Source organism: Panthera pardus, unplaced genomic scaffold (genome assembly GCF_024362965.1).
Source record: "Panthera pardus isolate Hobbes unplaced genomic scaffold, ASM2436296v1 HiC_scaffold_21, whole genome shotgun sequence".
Taxonomy (NCBI): domain Eukaryota; kingdom Metazoa; phylum Chordata; class Mammalia; order Carnivora; family Felidae; genus Panthera; species Panthera pardus.
In genome coordinates, this window is record NW_026526777.1 from 41,972,187 (window position 1) to 41,991,562 (window position 19,376).

Below are 19,376 nucleotides of genomic sequence, written 5' to 3' on the forward strand. Positions count from 1 at the left end.
ATTAGACTTCAGTCTGTTTCCATGGAGCTGTTGCCAAGGTACGTGTAACCAAAATTTCTCTAAGACAATGTTCCACTCCCCTAAGGCTCTCTTCTTTTTGGCTGACATGGAATCTATCTAAACTTGAGAAATTGAACTCATTTGTAGGTTTTTCTTCTGACTAGTTAAAATATCTGCCTATTCTTTCTAAAAACCCATTGACCTCAATCTTCTTACCCCAGGGGGTTGCCAAGAACTGGAGGGAAGGGGCATAAGTTAAAGATGAGGCTCTTTACACACTTGTTTTATGAAACCCAAATTGAGACAGAGGACAAAGGACATTCTTTCTGATGTCCCAATTTATACTTATTCTGGAATACCTTTCAAGAGTATGCATATCAAATTACATTTTCTTACAACTTCAGTGAATCACTTAAAAAGAGTAAGATTCATAAGCTGGAGTTCTTCTGGGAAATATGAGACCATATGGTCATCATTGTATACAGAGAATACTAAGAAAAAAACCTACCAGAGCTCATTCATTCATTCTCTAAAGCTCTACGTGGCCCTACGGGGTTCTCCTTACTATTTATATTCCTCTGTGCACCCTCCTCAAGGACTTGGGCTTGCTGTTCTCTCTGGCAGTTTCTTCTCCTATGGCTCACTTCCTCCCTGTACCCAAATTTCTTCTCAAATGCCACCTGCTCAGAGAGGCCTTTACTGGTCCCTCTATCTAAAAGATCAGCTCTCTTCATACGGTCTCTGTCTCTGCTTTACTTTTCTTCACACGCGTTATTACCACTTGATCTTGTATTATGTATTTATCTATTGCCAGTCTTTGTCATCGAAAAGAGCTCAGAGAAAGGGACTTTGATGTATTCATTGCTGTATCCCTAGCAGCTGGGTCTGTGCCTACTGGAAATTCAGAAAAGAATAAAATTTATATGAGATAAGACATTGGTAACCTCCAAAAAGGTAGTCTTGAAAGAGGAACTTAAAAAATCAACTTGTCACATTCAGTACTTGGGGGCCTTCAATAAGTTCCTGTCTTAGGTGAGTGGTGAGGAGAGAGATTAGCAGTTTTTATTGGGCATAGAAGCATCCACGTGACTGCATGGTTTGAGGAGTGTCCAAAGATCCTTTTAACTAAAAGTATTACTGTCTGCTTCTCCCCCTCATTCCCACAATGCCTGAAATTCCAAAGAGTAGTTCCCAGGAATCATAATCATTCTGATTGTATTAAGGCTTAGGGCCATTTGGGAGAAAGAACAAATACTAATTGGAATTTTGTTGACCTGGTTATCCAATCAGGACCCACAGCCACTTGTAAGAAGATCTGGAGCCTGGGCCCTCAGGGACTGGGAAATCGGGGACAATGAGTCATTGTGACACAAGGGGGCGGGAGAGAACAGGGATGACCAGGCGAGGAGGAGATTGAAATAGAGCCTGGAAAGGGGAAGTGCCCCTATGTTAGGGCCAGTTGGGTAATCTAAGGTGGAAGGAGTGCCCATGCAAGAGATCAGAGTGTGAATCCTGTCTCCTCCACTTAAGGATTCTAGGGATAATCTTAGGCAATTTTCTTGATTTCTCTGCCCCTAATTTCCATCTGCGAGATGGGAATTACAAGACCTACTTCAAAGGGTTGCTGTGAGGAATAAATGAAACTCATGTTTATCAAGGACTTAGCATGGGACCTAACACACGGCCTGTACTCAAGAGATAAATTGGAGTTCTGATGGTTATGATTCAAATGCTGCTGCCCTTACAGACCATTGGAGGCCCAACTTCATGGACGGTTTGCTACCTCCGTCTTGGAGCATTTCTGGATTCCTTCATATGAGAACAGAGTCTGTCTTTGCCGAGCTACTGGAGTACTCTGTTGGTACTTCCTTCATAGCACTTACTGCTTGCTGCCCTGTGTTGCTGCCTTGTATTTATTTCTGTCCATGCTTTAGGTCTGCAATAATACTGTAAGTTCCTGGAGGACAGAACTGGGATCTGATTTGTTTACTGTTCCTGACATTGCCTCACCATTTCTTGTATATCACAGATACCCATAAATGTACATTGCCCCCACAGATGAATATCTGCAAACACCTCATCAATTATTTTATAATCCAGTAATTTTCACAGTCCTTTGTAAAAATGGCCCAACTAGTCAACCTACAGGTTAAAGGGAACGTAATTTAGAATGTGACCACTGCATCTGGTCTAAGGGTGGTTTAGTTGTGGTGTTCAGGCTTGTCAGCAATATCTGTCAGAGGCTGCTGGGACAGGGCAGCCAAGGTCCTTTAAGAAGCAGCTGGACTGGCCTGGATAGAAGACTAAATTCTAAATTGCAAATTTTCAGGGCGCCTGGGTGGCTCAGTGGGTTGATCTTCCCACTTTGGCTCAGGTCATGATCTCACAGTTTGTGGGTTCGGGCCCCAAGTTGGGCACTGTGATGACAGCTCAGAGCCTGGAGTCTGCTTTGGATTCTGTGTCTCTGTCACTCTCTGCCCTCTCCCCTCCCCCAACTTGAGCTCTGTCTCTGTCTCTCAAAAATAGACGTTAAAAAAAAATAAAATAAACTGCAAATTTCCATTCAATAAGTGAGTTGATGCTGATAATCTGTCCTTGAAAAAGGTGAGAGAAATCTAATTTCATAATTATTGGAACAAGAAGAAAGAATCAAAAGATCAGATTGAATTGTATGAAATACAAAATGGTCAGATACAGGTTTTTTTCAAATGATTCTCAACCTGCGTAATTATACTATCTGATCATCTGAGCAACGTATCTATAGGATATAAATTATCATAAGGTCTAATGTGCCAAGAGAGAAAGGGTACCATGGATCTCCCCCTATCTTTTCAGTTCTGAGTTACTGACTTAACATCTGTCCAGCAACTTCCCATCATGGCTGAAGTAGCATTTCGGAAGCCCAACTAAGGAGCAAGCGTGACCTGTACTTGTGGACACACCAGATGGGTAAGTGGGCCTGTGGCAAAGCAAGGGGAGAGGGCTGCGATGCCCTGGAGCAGAGCCGCGCCGCAGCTGCAGGAGGGTAGGCGGGCAGATGACCGGCAGATGAAGGCCAGCCTTCAGGGGCAGAGCAGCCTTTGAAGTCAGGCCTGGCTGGTGGAGACAGACTGCTCGGAAAAACCAGGACCTGGCTTGAGATTGAGGTTGGCAAAAAGACATCACGCTGTACTTGGACAGCATTGTCGACGGACCATGTTTCTAATTCCCTCTTATAAACTCTGGATAATGCAGATTTTTATAAGGTTATATTTTCATAAGAAAGTGAAGTTATATGAATTGTAAATATGTATGTAAATATGTATGGAGATGACGTCAGTGACACTCATAGCCTAGATCCTCCCGTTGCGCAGGGATGCTCCAAGTTGCTGATGCTTGTTTGTTTTGTTTTTTGCTTGTTGGCCTGGGCATATAGACCTGATGTCATAAAAGGAACCCCAGATTCCAAGGGAAGTTCTATCTATACCAATCCAGCTTAGCTCAGAAACACAGTCTCTTTGAGGGTGTCTGGGTGGCTCAGTTGGTTAAGCATCCAACTCTTGGTTTCAGCTCAGGTCATGAACTCATGGTTCAGGAGTTCGAGCCCCGCATAGGGCTCCATTAGCACAGACCCTGTTTAGGACTCTCTCTCCCTCTCTCTGCCCCTCCCCCTCTTCAAACTAAACTAAAAGAAAAAAAAGAAACAGTCTCTTTTTAAATCCCTTTTCCTTCTCTCCCATTCTTTGCCTGGAATTTAATTTCTGTAGGTTTTTTTCCTATGAATAAGTGTGGAAGCGATTCTGAACTATTCTTCCCCCCTCTGTCCGCTCGAGCCCCAGGCCTTCTTGCTGCTCCTGGAACATGCCCTGCCTTCCCTTTCCTTCAGGTCTTTGTACAGTCCCCTGCCTGAACTGGTGTCCCCAGATACCTGCCTGGCTCCCTCACTCCCGGCAGTCACTGGTTCAGAGGTCACCTTCTGGGGGACGCCTTTCACAAGCATCCCTGTTTTAAATTGTACTGCATAGTCCCCTTTGCAACTTTATATCCATTCTACCTTTTAAGAGACATGATATATATTTCATGTATTTTGCATTGTCTGCCTTCCTCCCCTCCATCTATTAGGGCGAAGCCTTCACAAGGGCAGACATTTGTATCTGCTTTGTGTGCTGTGTGCTTAGGGCCTGGAACAGTGCCTGGCACAGAGGAAGCGCTCACATGCTTGTCGAATACACGGATGGATACTAAGAAGATGTGAGAACTAATGTTCATGATTTGCTCTTCCTCTTGCCTCCTTTAAACCGTTGCGTATCTGCAGAGTAGCCACAAAAGCCTTTCCAGATGTAGAGAAGTGGAACGGTTTCAAAATCAGTTGCAGGTTCAAGCACATACACCTTGTGCAGATTCCAGACTAGGTGCAAATTAGATTTCAGCTCTGCTCCCCATTCGCCAGCCTGCACTTTCCGAAAAGTATTTTTAAAGGTATGCATTCCAGGTTAAATAGATTCCTGTGCATCTCAGCATATTTCAAGGCAGAGAAATAAAATGCTCTGCCAAAAACTTAATTCACAAATATTTATGAAGCTCCTACCATGTGCCAAGCCTCCCTGTGGTAGGCCTTGGCAGGAAACACAAAGGAAAAAAGCAAAGTCCCAGTCCTTAAGGGCTTTAGCATCGAGAAGGCGGTAGAAGGTAAGTGAAGATAAAGAGAATAGAAGGCAGAATGTGATAACTATTGATTCGGGGGTAGTGCTTGTCCTTCTGCTTCAATCTCTGGATCTTATTTTTACAAGAACCAACACTTTTTTGGGGAAAGACACTTATGCCCAACTTGAGAGTGTCTTCCGCTGTTGCCTCCTCATCCCAACCCTCATCCCCCCACCCCCCCCAGCCCCAGGAAAGAAACGGAGAAGGTAAAAGTTCAGAGCCATGGAAAGGGGCCTTCGGGTCTTCAGTTCCGCCCAGGCCTAAGGAAGGAAGACCAGACTTCATCTTGCTCAGTGCTGCAGCTGACGTGCAAAATACCACCTCCACGGAGGGGCCCACGGGGCTGGGTGCCTACTCTGAGCCCTGCCAAGCGGCCCCCACCTCTGCTAGAGAAGCAAGGAGAAAGGAGAGAACAGTTCTGCTTTTACAGAACTGGTGCAATCAGGCGGAAGGGGCCCCGGCAGGCCTGGTTTCAGCCTCAGGGAATCCTGTGTCCCCTCATAGTTAAGGTAAAGGCATCCTGGCCTTGGGGCGGCCGGTTCTAAAAGACAGCCTACATGAATTCTTTCAGACACAGTTTTAGAAAAAAGCAAAGTGTGGACAGACTTGTATGCACCAAAGATTACCTAACCGCTTGTGAGATGATTTTGTTAAATTCTATATATATATTTTAAATTTTTTTAATGTTTATTTTTGAGAGAGATAGAGAGACAGAGAACAAGCAGGGGAGGGACAGAGAGAGGGAGACACAGAATTCGAAGCAGGCTCCAGGTTCTGAGCTGTCAGCACAGAGCCCGATGTGGGGCTAGAACTCATAAACAGTGAGATCATGACCTGACACGAAGTCAGATGCTTAACCGACTGAGCCCCCCAGGTGCCCCGATATTTTTTTCTTAAATATATCTTACAAATAAAGAGGAAGAAATAAACATCATTAAGTAGTATTCAGCCTGGGGAATGGGAACCTGACACCCATCCATGATTCTCCGCAGTGGCAAGAGCCACATGGGAAGATCTGAGTTCTCAGAGAATTCACAAAAGGACAACAGCATCCACCTGGGTAATCTGGAAACACTCTGGGGAGGAGGTGTCTAGTACCGTCCCTAGACAACCAAGAGAAGTCCCTGGATGTGGATGTGGCCCCACATGTTAGAGGGCCTCACTCTGCTCAGCCCCCACAGCCTTCCGCAAAGAGCGAGGAAAAGCACTGTGCTTTCAAAGCACTTTTTCTCAGGAGGCTGAGCCCTCATGTGGGTTCTCTGAGTGATCTGGGGTGTGTGTATGGGTGTGCGTGTGTGTGTGTTTGTGTACATACCTACCCATGCACACACAGGGGCAAGGTGGGAGCCCTCATTTATCTACCTAGAGCCTTCATTCATAAAACAAGGGGGTGGGTTATCAGGGTTTGCAAGCCCTCTTACGGCAACCCTGGGGGACCAATGAGTGATCATGGGTCCTTCCCCGAAGCCCAGGACAGGGCTCTCTGCTTCACTTCCAAGATGAGATTACCTGTAAAATTTCATCCTAAATTTCCAAACCTGGACAGAAAAAGCCTCCAGGTCTTGGGCTAGAGCTCTAAGATCCTTTCTAGGCCCCAGTTCCTAGGGTTCTGTGATTCTGTGAAAGGAAGTGACAGCTAGGTCCCAGGATGCAGCTGAACCCAGAGCACTAACGTGGGTTGTCTGTGACTCTAAATATCTTCCTTTTAGGCCTCCTTCCCAGGGACTCACTCTGACATCTTTTCACCTGGGCAATTCACTGCATTTATTTATTTCACTGAATTTATTTCTCATCCCATCATTACCTACGAGTGTCTCTTGGCAGAAAGAGCCATGGGCTCTGTAGATGGTGGAGAACCCCATGCCTGGTCACCGGGAGAGGTACACTCAGCCGCCAAGGGGCCAGCAGCAGACCTTCAAGGTGGAACAGAAGCAGCTGCAGAGTCAGCACAATCACTCAGGTGGCAGCAGAGATGGGCCCGCCCCTGCACCAGCCCCCATCCCTGCAGGTGACTGCCCTGGGCTGACAGTGAACTCGAGCAGCTGGTTACTGAGCTGCACTCTTTTGGCAAAGCCTGATAGCGTTCAGTGCCTGCCACCTGCCCTAAGCATCTTCCGAGTCGTCTCTTCTCAGGAGCCCTCTGTCCTTTGCCCTCCATATCTCTATGCCACGCCCATTCAGGCTTCTAACCTGTATCTTCTTTCTCATTCTGAATCTGGCCATTCTGTGTCTCACTTCCTGGTAGCCCGGCTCAGTGAGCCGCTTGCTTATGTACAGTGACTTGCTATGTTAACTTTCCCAGGATATTTTTGGCTCTTGCATATCTTTCTCTTTTGCATAAACTTTACCACATTATAAAGTTTATCAGTGTGGGTCATTCCCATTATCGGATAATTCCCCAAGGCAAAAATGATCATGTTCCTATGGCATGCAGGAGGTATTCTGCAAACATCTGTTGATGAGTGGGTTATCTCACAGGAACCTCCTGGAGGCATGCCTGTGGGGTGATGTATTTGGGAGCAGAGGACGCTTCCAGCCATTCCCCTAGTCATCACCTGGATGCCCACCTCCACGTCCCTGTCTAAGCCCCTTCGTGACCTGCACGTGTGTGCCAGGGTTTCACAGTTACCAGAGAATCATTGGCTCAGAGTTGTTGGAGAACAGAAGCACCATGTTTCTCCAGCAGGCCTATGATGGACAAGATTTCACGATCTTCACTAAAGATATCCTTTCCTGGATGGTTATTGATAATGTGGCTCACATTACCAAGTGGGCACAGGAGGCTAATTGGCATGAGTTAATATCAAAAGAATTGGCTAGAAGAAGAACATACTGCTTCATTAGAGAGGTTCCTGCAGTTTGGGGAAGATATCCTGCAAAGGATAGGTAACAAGAAGGGAGAACACCAGGTCCCTACATCCTCAGAACCCTTGGGTTTATATATAACTTCCTCTAATCTAGGTTATAGTCACCCTATTCTGAAATCCACCTTGTTAGTTGCTCTGTGGTGATCTGTAACTCCCCGTGAAAACTTCCCTTAGTTACTTTTTATCAGCATCTAGACAAGATTCAGCAACTCCACTTGTCTTGACAGAGTGGAGTACTTCCAAGGGACACCTCCTTTTTGAGGTATCCGGTGAGACAAATCCTTCCATCTCCTGTCAGTGATAAGCTGGGAAATACTTTGGGAAGGAGCCATTCCTATAAGGGGTTTATTAAACTGAGGGCTCATACAATACCAGTATGAGCGAAAATCTGGACTTATAAAGAAAACAAATGGAGGGTCTTTACTAGATTTATCATAAGATTCCTTTCAGTATAAAGTTCCTCTTAAACATTAAAGATATGACTCAGCTGGTCACCTTTTAGTTAATACAGACTTTTCACATAATCTTAACATTCAAAATGCATTTATGTCTGTATCATGCTATGGGTAACTCCTAGATACAACATGCCTTTTCCCCTAGGAGTGATCTTTAACGGTGGGACTTTCCAGAGCTGTGACAGGCTTTGGGGAGGCATCTAGGTCACAGTTATGAATGTGGACTATCTGCCCGAGAATATCAGCTTTGGAGGCAGATGACTAGAGTTTGAACTTCAACCCTCCCACTCACTAGCTGAATAACCATCTTAATTGCAATGGTTGCTGGTAACAGAAATCTACTCAAACTGGCTTAGACACAAAGAGGAAGCTATTTGAAAGACAAGAATCAGGGCTGTGTGAGAACCCAAGAAACTAAAACCAAGATTTGGATGGCTTTTTCCATGAGGTGGGGATGTGGCAGCCAGCATAAAGTTTATGCATATCCTCCTAGCTTCACCATTCTAGAGGAATGGGCTTCTCTCTCCCAATTCTAGCTACAAAAATACTTTTTTTCACAGGAGAACTACAGTTGGTCTGAATCGGATAGTGTGCCACTCCCCAGACTAATCACTGTAACCATCAGGACGAGTTTCTAAGATTGGCTGTGGGTAACAGAATCCCAGTAAGAAATAACTGGCACACTCAAAATGATTTCACTGAATAGAATTCAATCACGGGATCATGCACAGAGGTACAATCAGGATTGGGGAGACCAGTAAGGCACAGTGAAGTACCCAGAGATTGCAGCACAGGGAAACCGTTACACCCCCAAATCTGAAGGGGCGAGCAAGGACCGGTGCCCTAGAAGAAGCGCCTTCTAGCAAGTGCTGTTCCTGTGGAGAAACACAGCAGCTGGCAGACTGCAGTGAGGTGGTTGGGGTACAGGTGTTTGTGACCCCAACCCTTCCCTCTTTTGGCTCTCTGACATTTGCTGAGGATGCTCCTCCACCGGCCAAAACTACTCAGGCCAAGGAGACCCCAGGGGCAGTCTGATGAGCATAACCTCCCAGGGCATGAAGCCAAACACAGAAGGTCAGAGACCGGATCTGGGGGCTAGAGAGAGAGAGAGAGAGAGAGAGAAACCAATACACTGTGGGCTATGTTTGGGTGGCAGGATTAAAATTGATATGTTTTAGGGATGCCTGGGTGGCTCAGTCAGTTAAATATCAGACTTCAGCTCAGGTCATGATCTCATGGTTTGTGGGTTCGAGCCCCACGTTGGGCTCTGTGCTGACAGCTCAGAGCCTGGAGCTTGCTTCAGATTCTGTGTCTCCCTCTCTCTCTGCCCCTCCCCTGCTTGCTCTCTCTCTCTCACTCAAAAGTAAATAAACATTAAAAAAAAAAAAAGATTGGTGCTTCTTAACAGAAGCACACATTAGAGTCAGGTAAACTAATTTTCTAATATGTGTTATGTGTTTGTCAGGAGTAGGGGTTCTTATTATCAGAAAAAAGCAGAGCTAATAGATGCTAAGCAAACAAAGCAATAACCTTGAGTAAAATAAAGTTGTGATAATGCCTAGACCACAGACATTGGTGTGAAAAACGTACATGGCAGCACTTTGTACACGGTAGTTCTCTGCTTACACATTAAATGTCATCATTGTTGTCAGACCGGAAAATCTCTGACAGCTTAGGATCTGGCTGAAATCTACGGCTGACTTGGGGTTGTGCTGGACCGTTGATCACGGAGACATTTTAGGGCAAGTCTGGGCAGATAGGAAGAGGGACCAGATGAATCTCCACTCCCAGATTTTGATGAGTGGCATAACTTTTGAGTGCAAACAGGGGTGCCTGGGTGGGTGGCTCAGTCAGTTAAGCATCTGACTTCGGCTCAGGTCATGATCTCACGGTTCGTGGGTTCAAGCCCCGCATCGGTCTCTTTGCTGACAGCTCAGAGCCTGGAGCCTGCTTCGGATTCTGTGTCTCCCTCTCTCTCTGCCTCTCTCCCGCTCATGCTCTGTCTCTCTCAAAACTAATAAACACTAAAAGAGAGAGAGAGAGAGAGAGAGAGCTGTTAGTTGCCTGCCCTCCTGCTCTCAGGGAAGGGAGGGAGAAGGTAGGAAAACTGGAACAAAGTTGCTGTAAGTTGGGATGTGAGGGTTAATACCAACCCTGTTGATTCTCCCTGGGATGAGAAGCTCTTGGGAAGACAGGGGAGAACCTGGACCACTGGGTTGTGTGGGAAGAGTACTGGAAGTATGGCATGGATACCTCTGCTCCCCCTCCAAGCCTCAGGAAAAAGAGAAGGAAGATTTTGTTGAGACAAGGCTCCTCCTTTTATCAGAGTACCAGATAGCAAGGTGGGGTGTAGGGGTGAGGCCCACGGATGGGTGGGAGGCAGCCCTTCCAGGATGTTGTCCGGCTCTGCATGGCTCACATCTGGATGGGACCCAATTCAGCGCGAACGTGAAGGACAGCACCATCTGGAAAATTAGCAGAATAGTCAAGGAGAAGGAAGTCCACGTAGGGACAGGGTGTGGTGTTTTTTGTTTTTTGTTTTTGTTTTTGTTTTTTGTCTTTCACTACAGGTGCCCCTCTGTGATGTGAATCTCTGTGAATTTGAGGGCATAACCACAACACAATCTGTTTATTACCTATGTTTGTTTCTGATGGCGGTCACTGTTTTCATCCATTTGGCTGCATAACAAAACACCACAGGCTGGGTGACTTATAAACAACAGAAATGTAGTTCTCACAGTTCTGGAAAATGCAAGTCTGAGATTAGGGTATCAGTGGGCTCAGATGAGGTCCCTGGTCTCAGTTGGAGACTGTGGACTTCTCATCACGTCCTCACATGGTAGGACTGGGCCAGGGATCTCTCAGAACTTCTTTCTTTTTTGTTGTTTTAATGCTTATTTTTGAGATAGAGTGAGAAAAAGACGGACCACGGGCCAGGGAGGGAATCCAAAGAAGAATCCGAAGCAGGCTCTTGAGTAAAATGAACACAGAATCTGAAGCAGGCTCCAGGCTCTGAGTTGTCAGCACAGAGCCTGATGTGGGGCTCAAACTCACAAACCATGAGATCATGACCTGAATTGAAGTCAGATGTTTAACCTGCTGAGCCACCCTGGTGCCCCTCAGAACCTCTTTTATAAAGGCATTAATCCCATTCATAAGGGTTCCACTGGCAGGATTTAAGCACCTCCCAAAGGTCCCACCTACTAATACCGTCACCCTTACTGGTTACGGTTTCCACAAGTGAATCTGGGGGGTGGGCGGGAGACACATACATTCATACCATAGCAATCACAAAAGTGCCGGCCCAAGGACACAAGGCAGTTCAGAGCCCAAGCAGAGCCAAGGTGGCTGTGGTATCTATTTGCACTAGCATGGAGTTGAAAAAAAAAAAAAGGAAGGCTGAGTTCTAATCTCCAGTCTTTTGCTGAATTACTCATCACAAACAGTCACACATTTTGTAATTCAGTTTTCCTATTCTGTGACTCATAAAAGTATTTCAAAGGTTAACAGTAAATGATCCTGACACACTTTCCAAACACTCAAAGCTATGAGGCTACTCCACTCTGCCCACTTAGAGGACAGAACTTGGCTCACCTCCACATTCGTCATTCACCAGCACGCTGCCCTAGAGGAAGGTACACAACAAAGTTTGTTGTTGATGGACCCGCGCTCTGGGTCGTTCTTGGTTTTACATGTTTCCTACAATGAAGAGAATTAATTGGGAAACCCCGTTGCCAATTTCTACTATTGTAAGCTCTGTACCTATGATACCTGTACTGTATGTAACTTTATTTCTTCTTTCTAGAGCCCCATAGGTCAGAGCAAACCACAACTTTTCCAAGGGTTACAACTGCTTTCTGCAGAGTTCATGGCTTTCACCCCCCAGAAATTTGCATGATCTGGTTGAAAAATGGGGAAGAAATTGTCTAAGAAAGAGGTTATGGAGACATTCTTCCCGATGGGGATGGAACTTATCAGACACGGGTATCAGTTGAGCTGGGTCCTCAGAGCAACTGAGGACTCCTTCCCGTGCAGATTGTGTCCTCTGCATGGCTGTTCAGGTCCCCCAGGATAACAATGGGTTGTGGCTATCTGGAGATTGAGAGTGAGGAACAGTGGAAAGCAGGAAACACCATGTGCTTTTTAAAATCAGTGGTTCTCTCACATTTTGGCCTTAAAGCTCCTTTCTTCTTAAAAATTATTGAGGACACCAAGGAGCTTTTGTTTATGTGAGTTATATCTATTGCTATTTACTGTCTTATCAATTACAAATGGAAAAGATTTTTAAGTACAAGAAAACACAAGTACGTATCTATAAGCCATCAGAGAGAGGATGTCATCACACATCAGGTAGCCTCTAGAAAACCCCACCGTGCACATGTGAGAGATTAGGATTAAAAAAAAGGGGGGGGGGGAATTGTGATGTAGACCTTATAGGCACCCTGAAAGGGCCTTGAGACCCCCTGGGGCATTCGGACCACATTTTGGGAACTGTTGTTCCTCTGTTTTCATTTATTATCCCACCTGAAGCTGTGAAGTGAGAGGTAACAGTAAGTAGTGTTGGGCTACCTGCCGATCACAGGGACAAAAGTCCCCAAAAGTTAGCATAGAAGGGGAGGGGGACTTGTGGATTTTTCCTCTCTTGCTTGTGTTCAGAACCAGACAGCTGAAAGCTGTTGTTGGGTTCACCAACCTAGGAGCTGGAATTGGTCCTAGCCTGGGGCAGAAGGCCTGAGCTGTGAGTGACCTGGAGGCAGGGGCTATAAAGTATAGACTCACTCCCACAGCTCATTTTCTGTACCCGCCCCCCCCCCCCCAAGCTCCATTTAGAAAGGGGTTGGGCCTTCCTTTGTGATCACAGGAGGGCCTGGAACACCTCTCCCATGGATGATGCTTGTGAGGACAGTGGTCTGTTTCACAGGTAGGTGATGCCTGACGCCTAAACATCAGCAAAGAAGCACAGCTTCTGTCCAGGTGAACTGTCCTCCTAGAAGGTGACTCAGAGAAGATATGGTAATCTTGATTTGTCTTTTTCCAAACTATATCTTTATTATTAACTAATACCAACTTTTGAGGGGATTTTATCCTTTGTTTCAAAACTTTAGTAAGTTTTCCCATTTTAACACTTTTCTCCCTGAAATCATGTGAAAATCCTTTTCCTTCTAAAATCATCTTTCAGGGCTGTCTGGGTGGCTCAGTCCGTTAAGCGACCGACTCTTAATTTCTACCCAGGTCATGATCTCAAAGTCATGAGACCAAGCCCCACATCGGGCTCTGTGCTGAGAGTGGAGCCTGCTTGGGATTCTGTTTCCTTCTCTCTGACCCTCCCCTGCTCATGTGTGTGCGTGCGTGCATGGGCACACTCTCTCTCTCTAAAAAAAACCAAAAAAACAAAAAAACATCTTTCAACACATGAAATGTTGAAAAGTAGATACCTTTGGAAAATGGGGTTCAGGGTAAGGAAAAGGGAAAGGAGAAATTGGAGATATACAGGTTCTTGATACCTTGGGGAAAAATGAATTCATTCACTAACTATGTATTTAATACCTACTATGTGCTAGGCACTATAGTGGATGCTGGGATATAGCAAAGGACAGATGTAATTCCTGTGGTCAGAGAGTTTACAGACTAGTCTTATAAGGTCATTCCCCTGCCTCTGGCTTCATTAGGTGCACAAATTGATCACAGCTTAATATTGGTGACACTTAGATTATGGGTTTGAGCCCACTGTGGGCTAAGAGTTTGGCTTTGTTTCATAACCACAGACTTCAATCTCAATTCTGGTGATAGTGTACAAAGCATATTATTAGGTCAAAGTAAAACCAACCTGTTTACTAGAAAATCAACTCAGAGAGTTGGTGAGTCATTAATGTTTTCTTTATAAGTATAGTAGTGATCCCAATCCAGGAAGTAATAGCTGCTGAAGAAAAAAAAAATTAACAATGACACACCCCTTTCAAGAATGATACACACTGAGTCCCTTCTTGTGGAGTTTGTGAATTCGAGTTAAAATCTGTCAAGTACTAAGAGAATCTTGACAAAACAGGCTAAAAATGTCCATGCTGGCTTGTCAGATTTTGCTGAACATTGTGCAATTTGTTTTTGAGCTACAAGGAAAATTGCATATATCTGACTAAAGACTTTTCCTTTCAAAGCAAAATGGAGTCCATCGACCTTCTTACACCAGATCTATGATTGGAGATAGCTCTTTTCCAGTTTTTCCTCTAGGAAGCATGGTCCCCCATCCCCTGTGGACTCAAGTCCAGTGCACAAAAAAATCTTGACCACATTCACAATACACACATGGATATCACAGGTTTGAGTATTTATGGCAGAAATATAGGAAGTCATGAAATTTTTGTGAAATTAGAGAATCTCAGAGCTGGAGGGAACCTTCTGATCCAGGGAAGGAGATGTCTTCTACTGTGCCTCTGACTTGAGCATCCAGCCCCCACTGGAAAACCACCAGTGCAGGGCAGCTCACTACACCATGACATGGTCTTTCTCTTCTTTCATGAGAATGTTCATTATGTAAGAGATTTGAACATCACAGATGCCTTTGCTGTGACCCTACAGACAGGATTGGACCAGCCCAGGAGATTAGTCAGTGAGTTTCTACAATGACCTGTGAGTGGCTGGATCATTTTACACATTTCCTGGCCTGAGAGAAAGTGAAAGTGCCTTGTTCTTATGGCAAATCTTCCAGGTAGCTTGGAATCTTGGAAGTATGCCTGGCCCGATCTGTGGAAGTCATCTCATTCTTTCCGATTTTTGTAGGAAAATCAGAACACTAATGATCAGACATTCTATCACTTCAGTGGAACTACAGTGACCTAGACCCAATTGCAACCTTTGGTGAAAAAAAATGATAGTATATCTCTGTCTCAGAAGAGGGTTCAATTCGTCCTCTATTGGCTTCTGGTAGATGGGCCTGACTCACCTTTATGCATATGCTCATTCTCCATATATATGCACTGGGAATAAATAAAAGCCCCACAGTGAGAACGAACATCCCCACGATCCTCCTTGCTCCCCTAAAATCCTCACCACCATTTACGTCTGGTCCTGTTGAATTGCTGATCCTAGGATCGAGGTCAATTACACTCGTCTACCCAACTTCCGTGGATAAAGCTCCTATGGCAAGTGTCTCTTTCCTGGTGCCAGCTGAGTTGCAAAAGAGCACAACTGTGTCTGCTTATTTTGGATATGTATATATATATCCAAAAAATATAATATATATATTAACATTTATTTACTTTTGACAGACAGAGAGAGACAGAGCATGAGCAGGGGAGGGGCAGAGAGAGAGGGAGACACAGAATCTGAAGCAGAATCTGCTGACAGCTCAGAGCCCAACACGGGGCTCGAACCCACGAACCGTGAGATCACAACCTGAGCCAAAGTCGGATGCTTAACCGTCTGAGCCACCCAGGTGCCCCGATGTCTGCTTATTTTGATTTTAGGGTCGCCGTAGGCAGTTCCTATGTTGTCTTCTCATCAGTGTTACACTGGGAAGAGAGCAGCTTTATTTTTGGAATAGTTTCTCACAATTAAAATTGTTAAGACTTAATACATTTCTGGATGGACCACTTACAGTGATACAGGTGATATATCTATGTAAATGTCTCATCCCTCCAACTGCCTGGTGCTCTCATCAGAGGTGGGAATGACCAAAACCTCTTCGTGTCACAGTTAACACAAAATTAAAATGTCCCAGTGGATGAAGAGGAGAGGGCAGAGACAAGGTCAAGGATGTGGTGCTAAGACCTTCTGTAATATGCTTGCTGCATTTCTGTTTCTCCTTTGGGGATTTTATAATTTAAGAGTTATTATATGCATGTAACATAAAGGGGTGCTTTTAAATAAGACCTAAAATTTTACAATTTTTGTTTTACTAGAGGTTCAAAATTTCATTATTTCTTAATAATTTTAACTCATGTTTGCTAAAGACAGATGCTCAACAAATGGAATCTATGAAATATTTGACAACATAATCTAAATATCAAAAACAAGCTGTGCTGTCACTAGAATCACATTTTGACTTTGGGTTTTCACTTAATATTTGGGTTAAGAACACTGGAGGAGAAATCTTTAAACTTAGTCCTCCCCCTCCTTTTCCTCATCCTTCCTCCCTCCTCCGTCTCCTCCTCCTGTCCTTCCTTCTCTCCCTCCTCCTCCTCTTCCACCTCCCCGCCCTCCTCCTCCTCCTTGTCTTCCTTCGTCTCCTGGTCTCCTTCTCCTCCTTCAACTACACTCAATTTATGTTTTCTTTTTAAGTGCATACAGACCAAGATGTAGTTCGTTTCCATGGCAGTGTAATCAGGAGGAAAGGCAAGCAGTTTGGAGAGCAGTGTGAAGGTGAGACAAGGTTTTTCTGGGCCAGACTGCCCTGCCACAGGGGTCCTGAGCTGTCCCAACAGAGGGCTGGCCTCTGTCCTCTGCCTTTCTCTTCTTGCTCGCACTATTTTTGAGCTCTTCTGAGTTTTCCCTTAATTCCGAGGAACTGCTTGGTCTTTCCTCTTCTCTCTCATTTTTAGCCAGAGATTGTTTTGCAGCTGTGACCACGAAGAATAGTCATTGACCAGGGAGGCCAGAGATCATTTTCTGCCAGGATCCCTCAGACTGGTCACACCTTATTCTGATCACCCATATCGGGGGTCGTTGTCTTTCACATATGAAGGTCAGGTGTCTCCACGTGCTGATCAGATGAGTGCATACCTTGGAGGGCCAGTGGATTCGTTTACTGTGAGAAACACGATTGCCAAGTGGGTCAGATATTTGTCTCAGCTGGTCAGCAAATTTTCTGGCAGCAGAGCCTACGTGAGAACAGTGAGTCAGGGTCAAAAGCGTGCTTGGTGGCCCCAGAATTGATGCAAGGGACACATTCTTGCTCTTTTGCTCCTCCTTTCACACACAGTCTGTCAGTTCACAGAGCTTTCTCTGGAGAGGAGAGGGCACGCGTCTGGAAGACACAGGCAGCGAGCGGTGCTAGAAGGGAGTACAGGTCTCCCAGACCAGGTGTTTTCCACTTGACTGAGGAAGAGACCCTCATGAGCCTGTCTGAAGCGCCTTCACTACCTCTCTCTCTTTTTAAAAAAAAATTTTTCTTTTAATGTTGATCCATTTTTTTTGAGACAGAGAGAGACAAACAGAGTGTGAGTGGGGAGGGGCAGAGAGAGAGGGAGACACAGAATCCAAAGCAGGCTCCAGGCCCTGAACTGCCAGCACAGAACCGGACATGGGGCTCGAACCCACGAACTAGGAAATCATGACTGAGCTGAAGTCGGATGCTTAATCGACTGAGCCACCCAGACACCCCCATCACTTCTCTTTCTTCGGACATTTTGCCATCTTTAAGCCTTTTGTCTCTCTAGGACATCTCTGCATCTTCCTTTTATACTGCCTCCCTTTCTCCAGTGTCCTTCTGTCTTCTGGTAACAAATCCCAATACGAGTGGCTTAAAGCAGCAACAATCATTTTATTATTTTCTGTAGCCTCTGTGAGTCAGGATTTTAGGCAGGGCTTGGCTAGGCCCTTATGGCTCGGGGCTGTGGTCAGATACTGGCTGGAACTGAAACAGTGCAGGACTGGAGGAGCTGGGTGGGGGACAGGCACCTCTTGTTCCAAGTAAACTCAGGGACTCTCCGTGTGGTCTCTGTGTGTAGATTACATTGGCACCGTGGCCTCAGGGTGGCGAGACTGCGTTATGGCCTCTAGATTCCCTCAGTGAGTATCCCAGAAGATCGGGGCAGAAGTGCCTAGTATTTCTATGACCTCACCCTGGAAGTCACAGAGTGTCACTTTTGCCATACTCCAGGCAAAGTCTCAGAATTCTGCTCAGTTTCAAGGGGAGGGGACATGGACCCCAATACTCAATGGAAAGATTGTCAAAGACACACTAAGAAGAACGTGTGGACAGGAGATGCTTGTGGTCACCTCGGGAATGATACAATCTGTCACAACTGCCATGTCCCCCCATCCTCTCCCCATTCCACCCTGTATTGGCTTCTTAGGGTTGCCATGACAATGTAAGGAAGACTAGGTGGCTTCTAAAACAACAGAAATTTATTGTCTCACAATTCTGGAAGGCAGAGTCACAAACCAAGGTGTTGGCAAGGTCATGCTTCCTCTGAAGACACCAGAGATAGAGCCGTTCCAGGCTTCTCTCCTTGCTTCTAGTAATTCCTTAGCCTGTGGCTGTATAATTTCAGTCTTCACAAGATTTTCTTTCTGTGCGTATCTGTGTCTGGATTTCCCTTTTTTATAAGGACACCCGTCATACTGGATTAGGAGTCCACTCCAGTATGGCCTCATCTTAAGTAATATACATCTGAAACAACTCTATTTCCAAATAAGGTCGTATGTTTAGGTACTGAGTGTTTGGACTTAAACATAAATTTTGGATGGACACAATTCAACCTACAGCACACCCCTATCAAGGCTCTACAGGATCCAGCAAAGGTCCTTTTGCTCCAGAGAATCAGCTTGCAGTTAGGAAATCAAAATAATTAAATGGGTTCACCCTACCGTGAGATTGACTAGTAGTATACCTTTTCTTAACTTTGAATGAAAAGAGTTAAGTCAAATGAATCTGGTGAAAGTTTGGATGGTTCTGGGGAAATTTGGAGAATAGTGATGCTTTCTTTAAATCATACCACTTGCTTTTCTTCCATTTTTAAGGCTCACCATGCAACCCCTCTAGGACAAGGAAGGGTGTTTGTGGCCTCTTGATGGTAAAATGAGTTGCTCATTGATCTACTTGTTCAACAGCTTCTCCTCTTGAGCCAGAGGCTTCTGATGCCTGCCATCTTTGATTCTCAGTAAGAAGGTCACATTCTACCAGCGGGGGGGATGCTTATGTCTTTCAGTAAGTTAAATATGAGTTCAGAACCCAGGACCCTGGACTCCCCTGGACATAAGATTTCTGAAACATAAGAGCATGGGAACCCCATGCTTGAGGAGGAACCCTCTCCCCAGCCCCCATGCCCCACCGCCCAAACTATGGCTGGCTCCAGGGGAACTCATCAAAGCTTTCACTGTGGCCTCTTTCTCTAACAAGTTTCCTTCTTGCTTCCCCACAGCTGGCATGGCTGAGTAAAAAAACCACCAAATACAGGCACTTACAGGGGTGACTTACCACATAGCAAGATAAAAGCCATCTATGTCATCAAATGTATTTTTGTTGTAAATCTTGTGTGATAAACTCTGTAAACTCAGTAAACTCTGCCCATTTCTGGCTCATGAACCAACTAAGAACACAAAGAGAGCCACAGCTAACCCATATGGGACATTTGTGAAAATTAGAAAGTTGTTCTTTTTCTCTGGTGGACACAGCCCCAGGCCAGGTCATGGCTTAGCCCTGCAGAACATA

General features: G+C 45.3%; 1 protein-coding gene across 1 annotated transcript; it reads left to right on the top strand.

The window, feature by feature from the left end:
- Positions 1-6,501: 6,501 nt before the first annotated feature.
- Positions 6,502-12,022, top strand: LOC109250354 (major histocompatibility complex class I-related gene protein). Its single transcript, XM_053909507.1, is given in 4 exon segments — positions 6,502-6,643; positions 7,299-7,482; positions 7,484-7,569; positions 11,892-12,022. Coding segments are annotated over 4 exon segments (516 nt in total). The 5' UTR covers positions 6,502-6,528.
- The last annotated feature ends 7,354 nt before the right edge of the window (positions 12,023-19,376 follow it).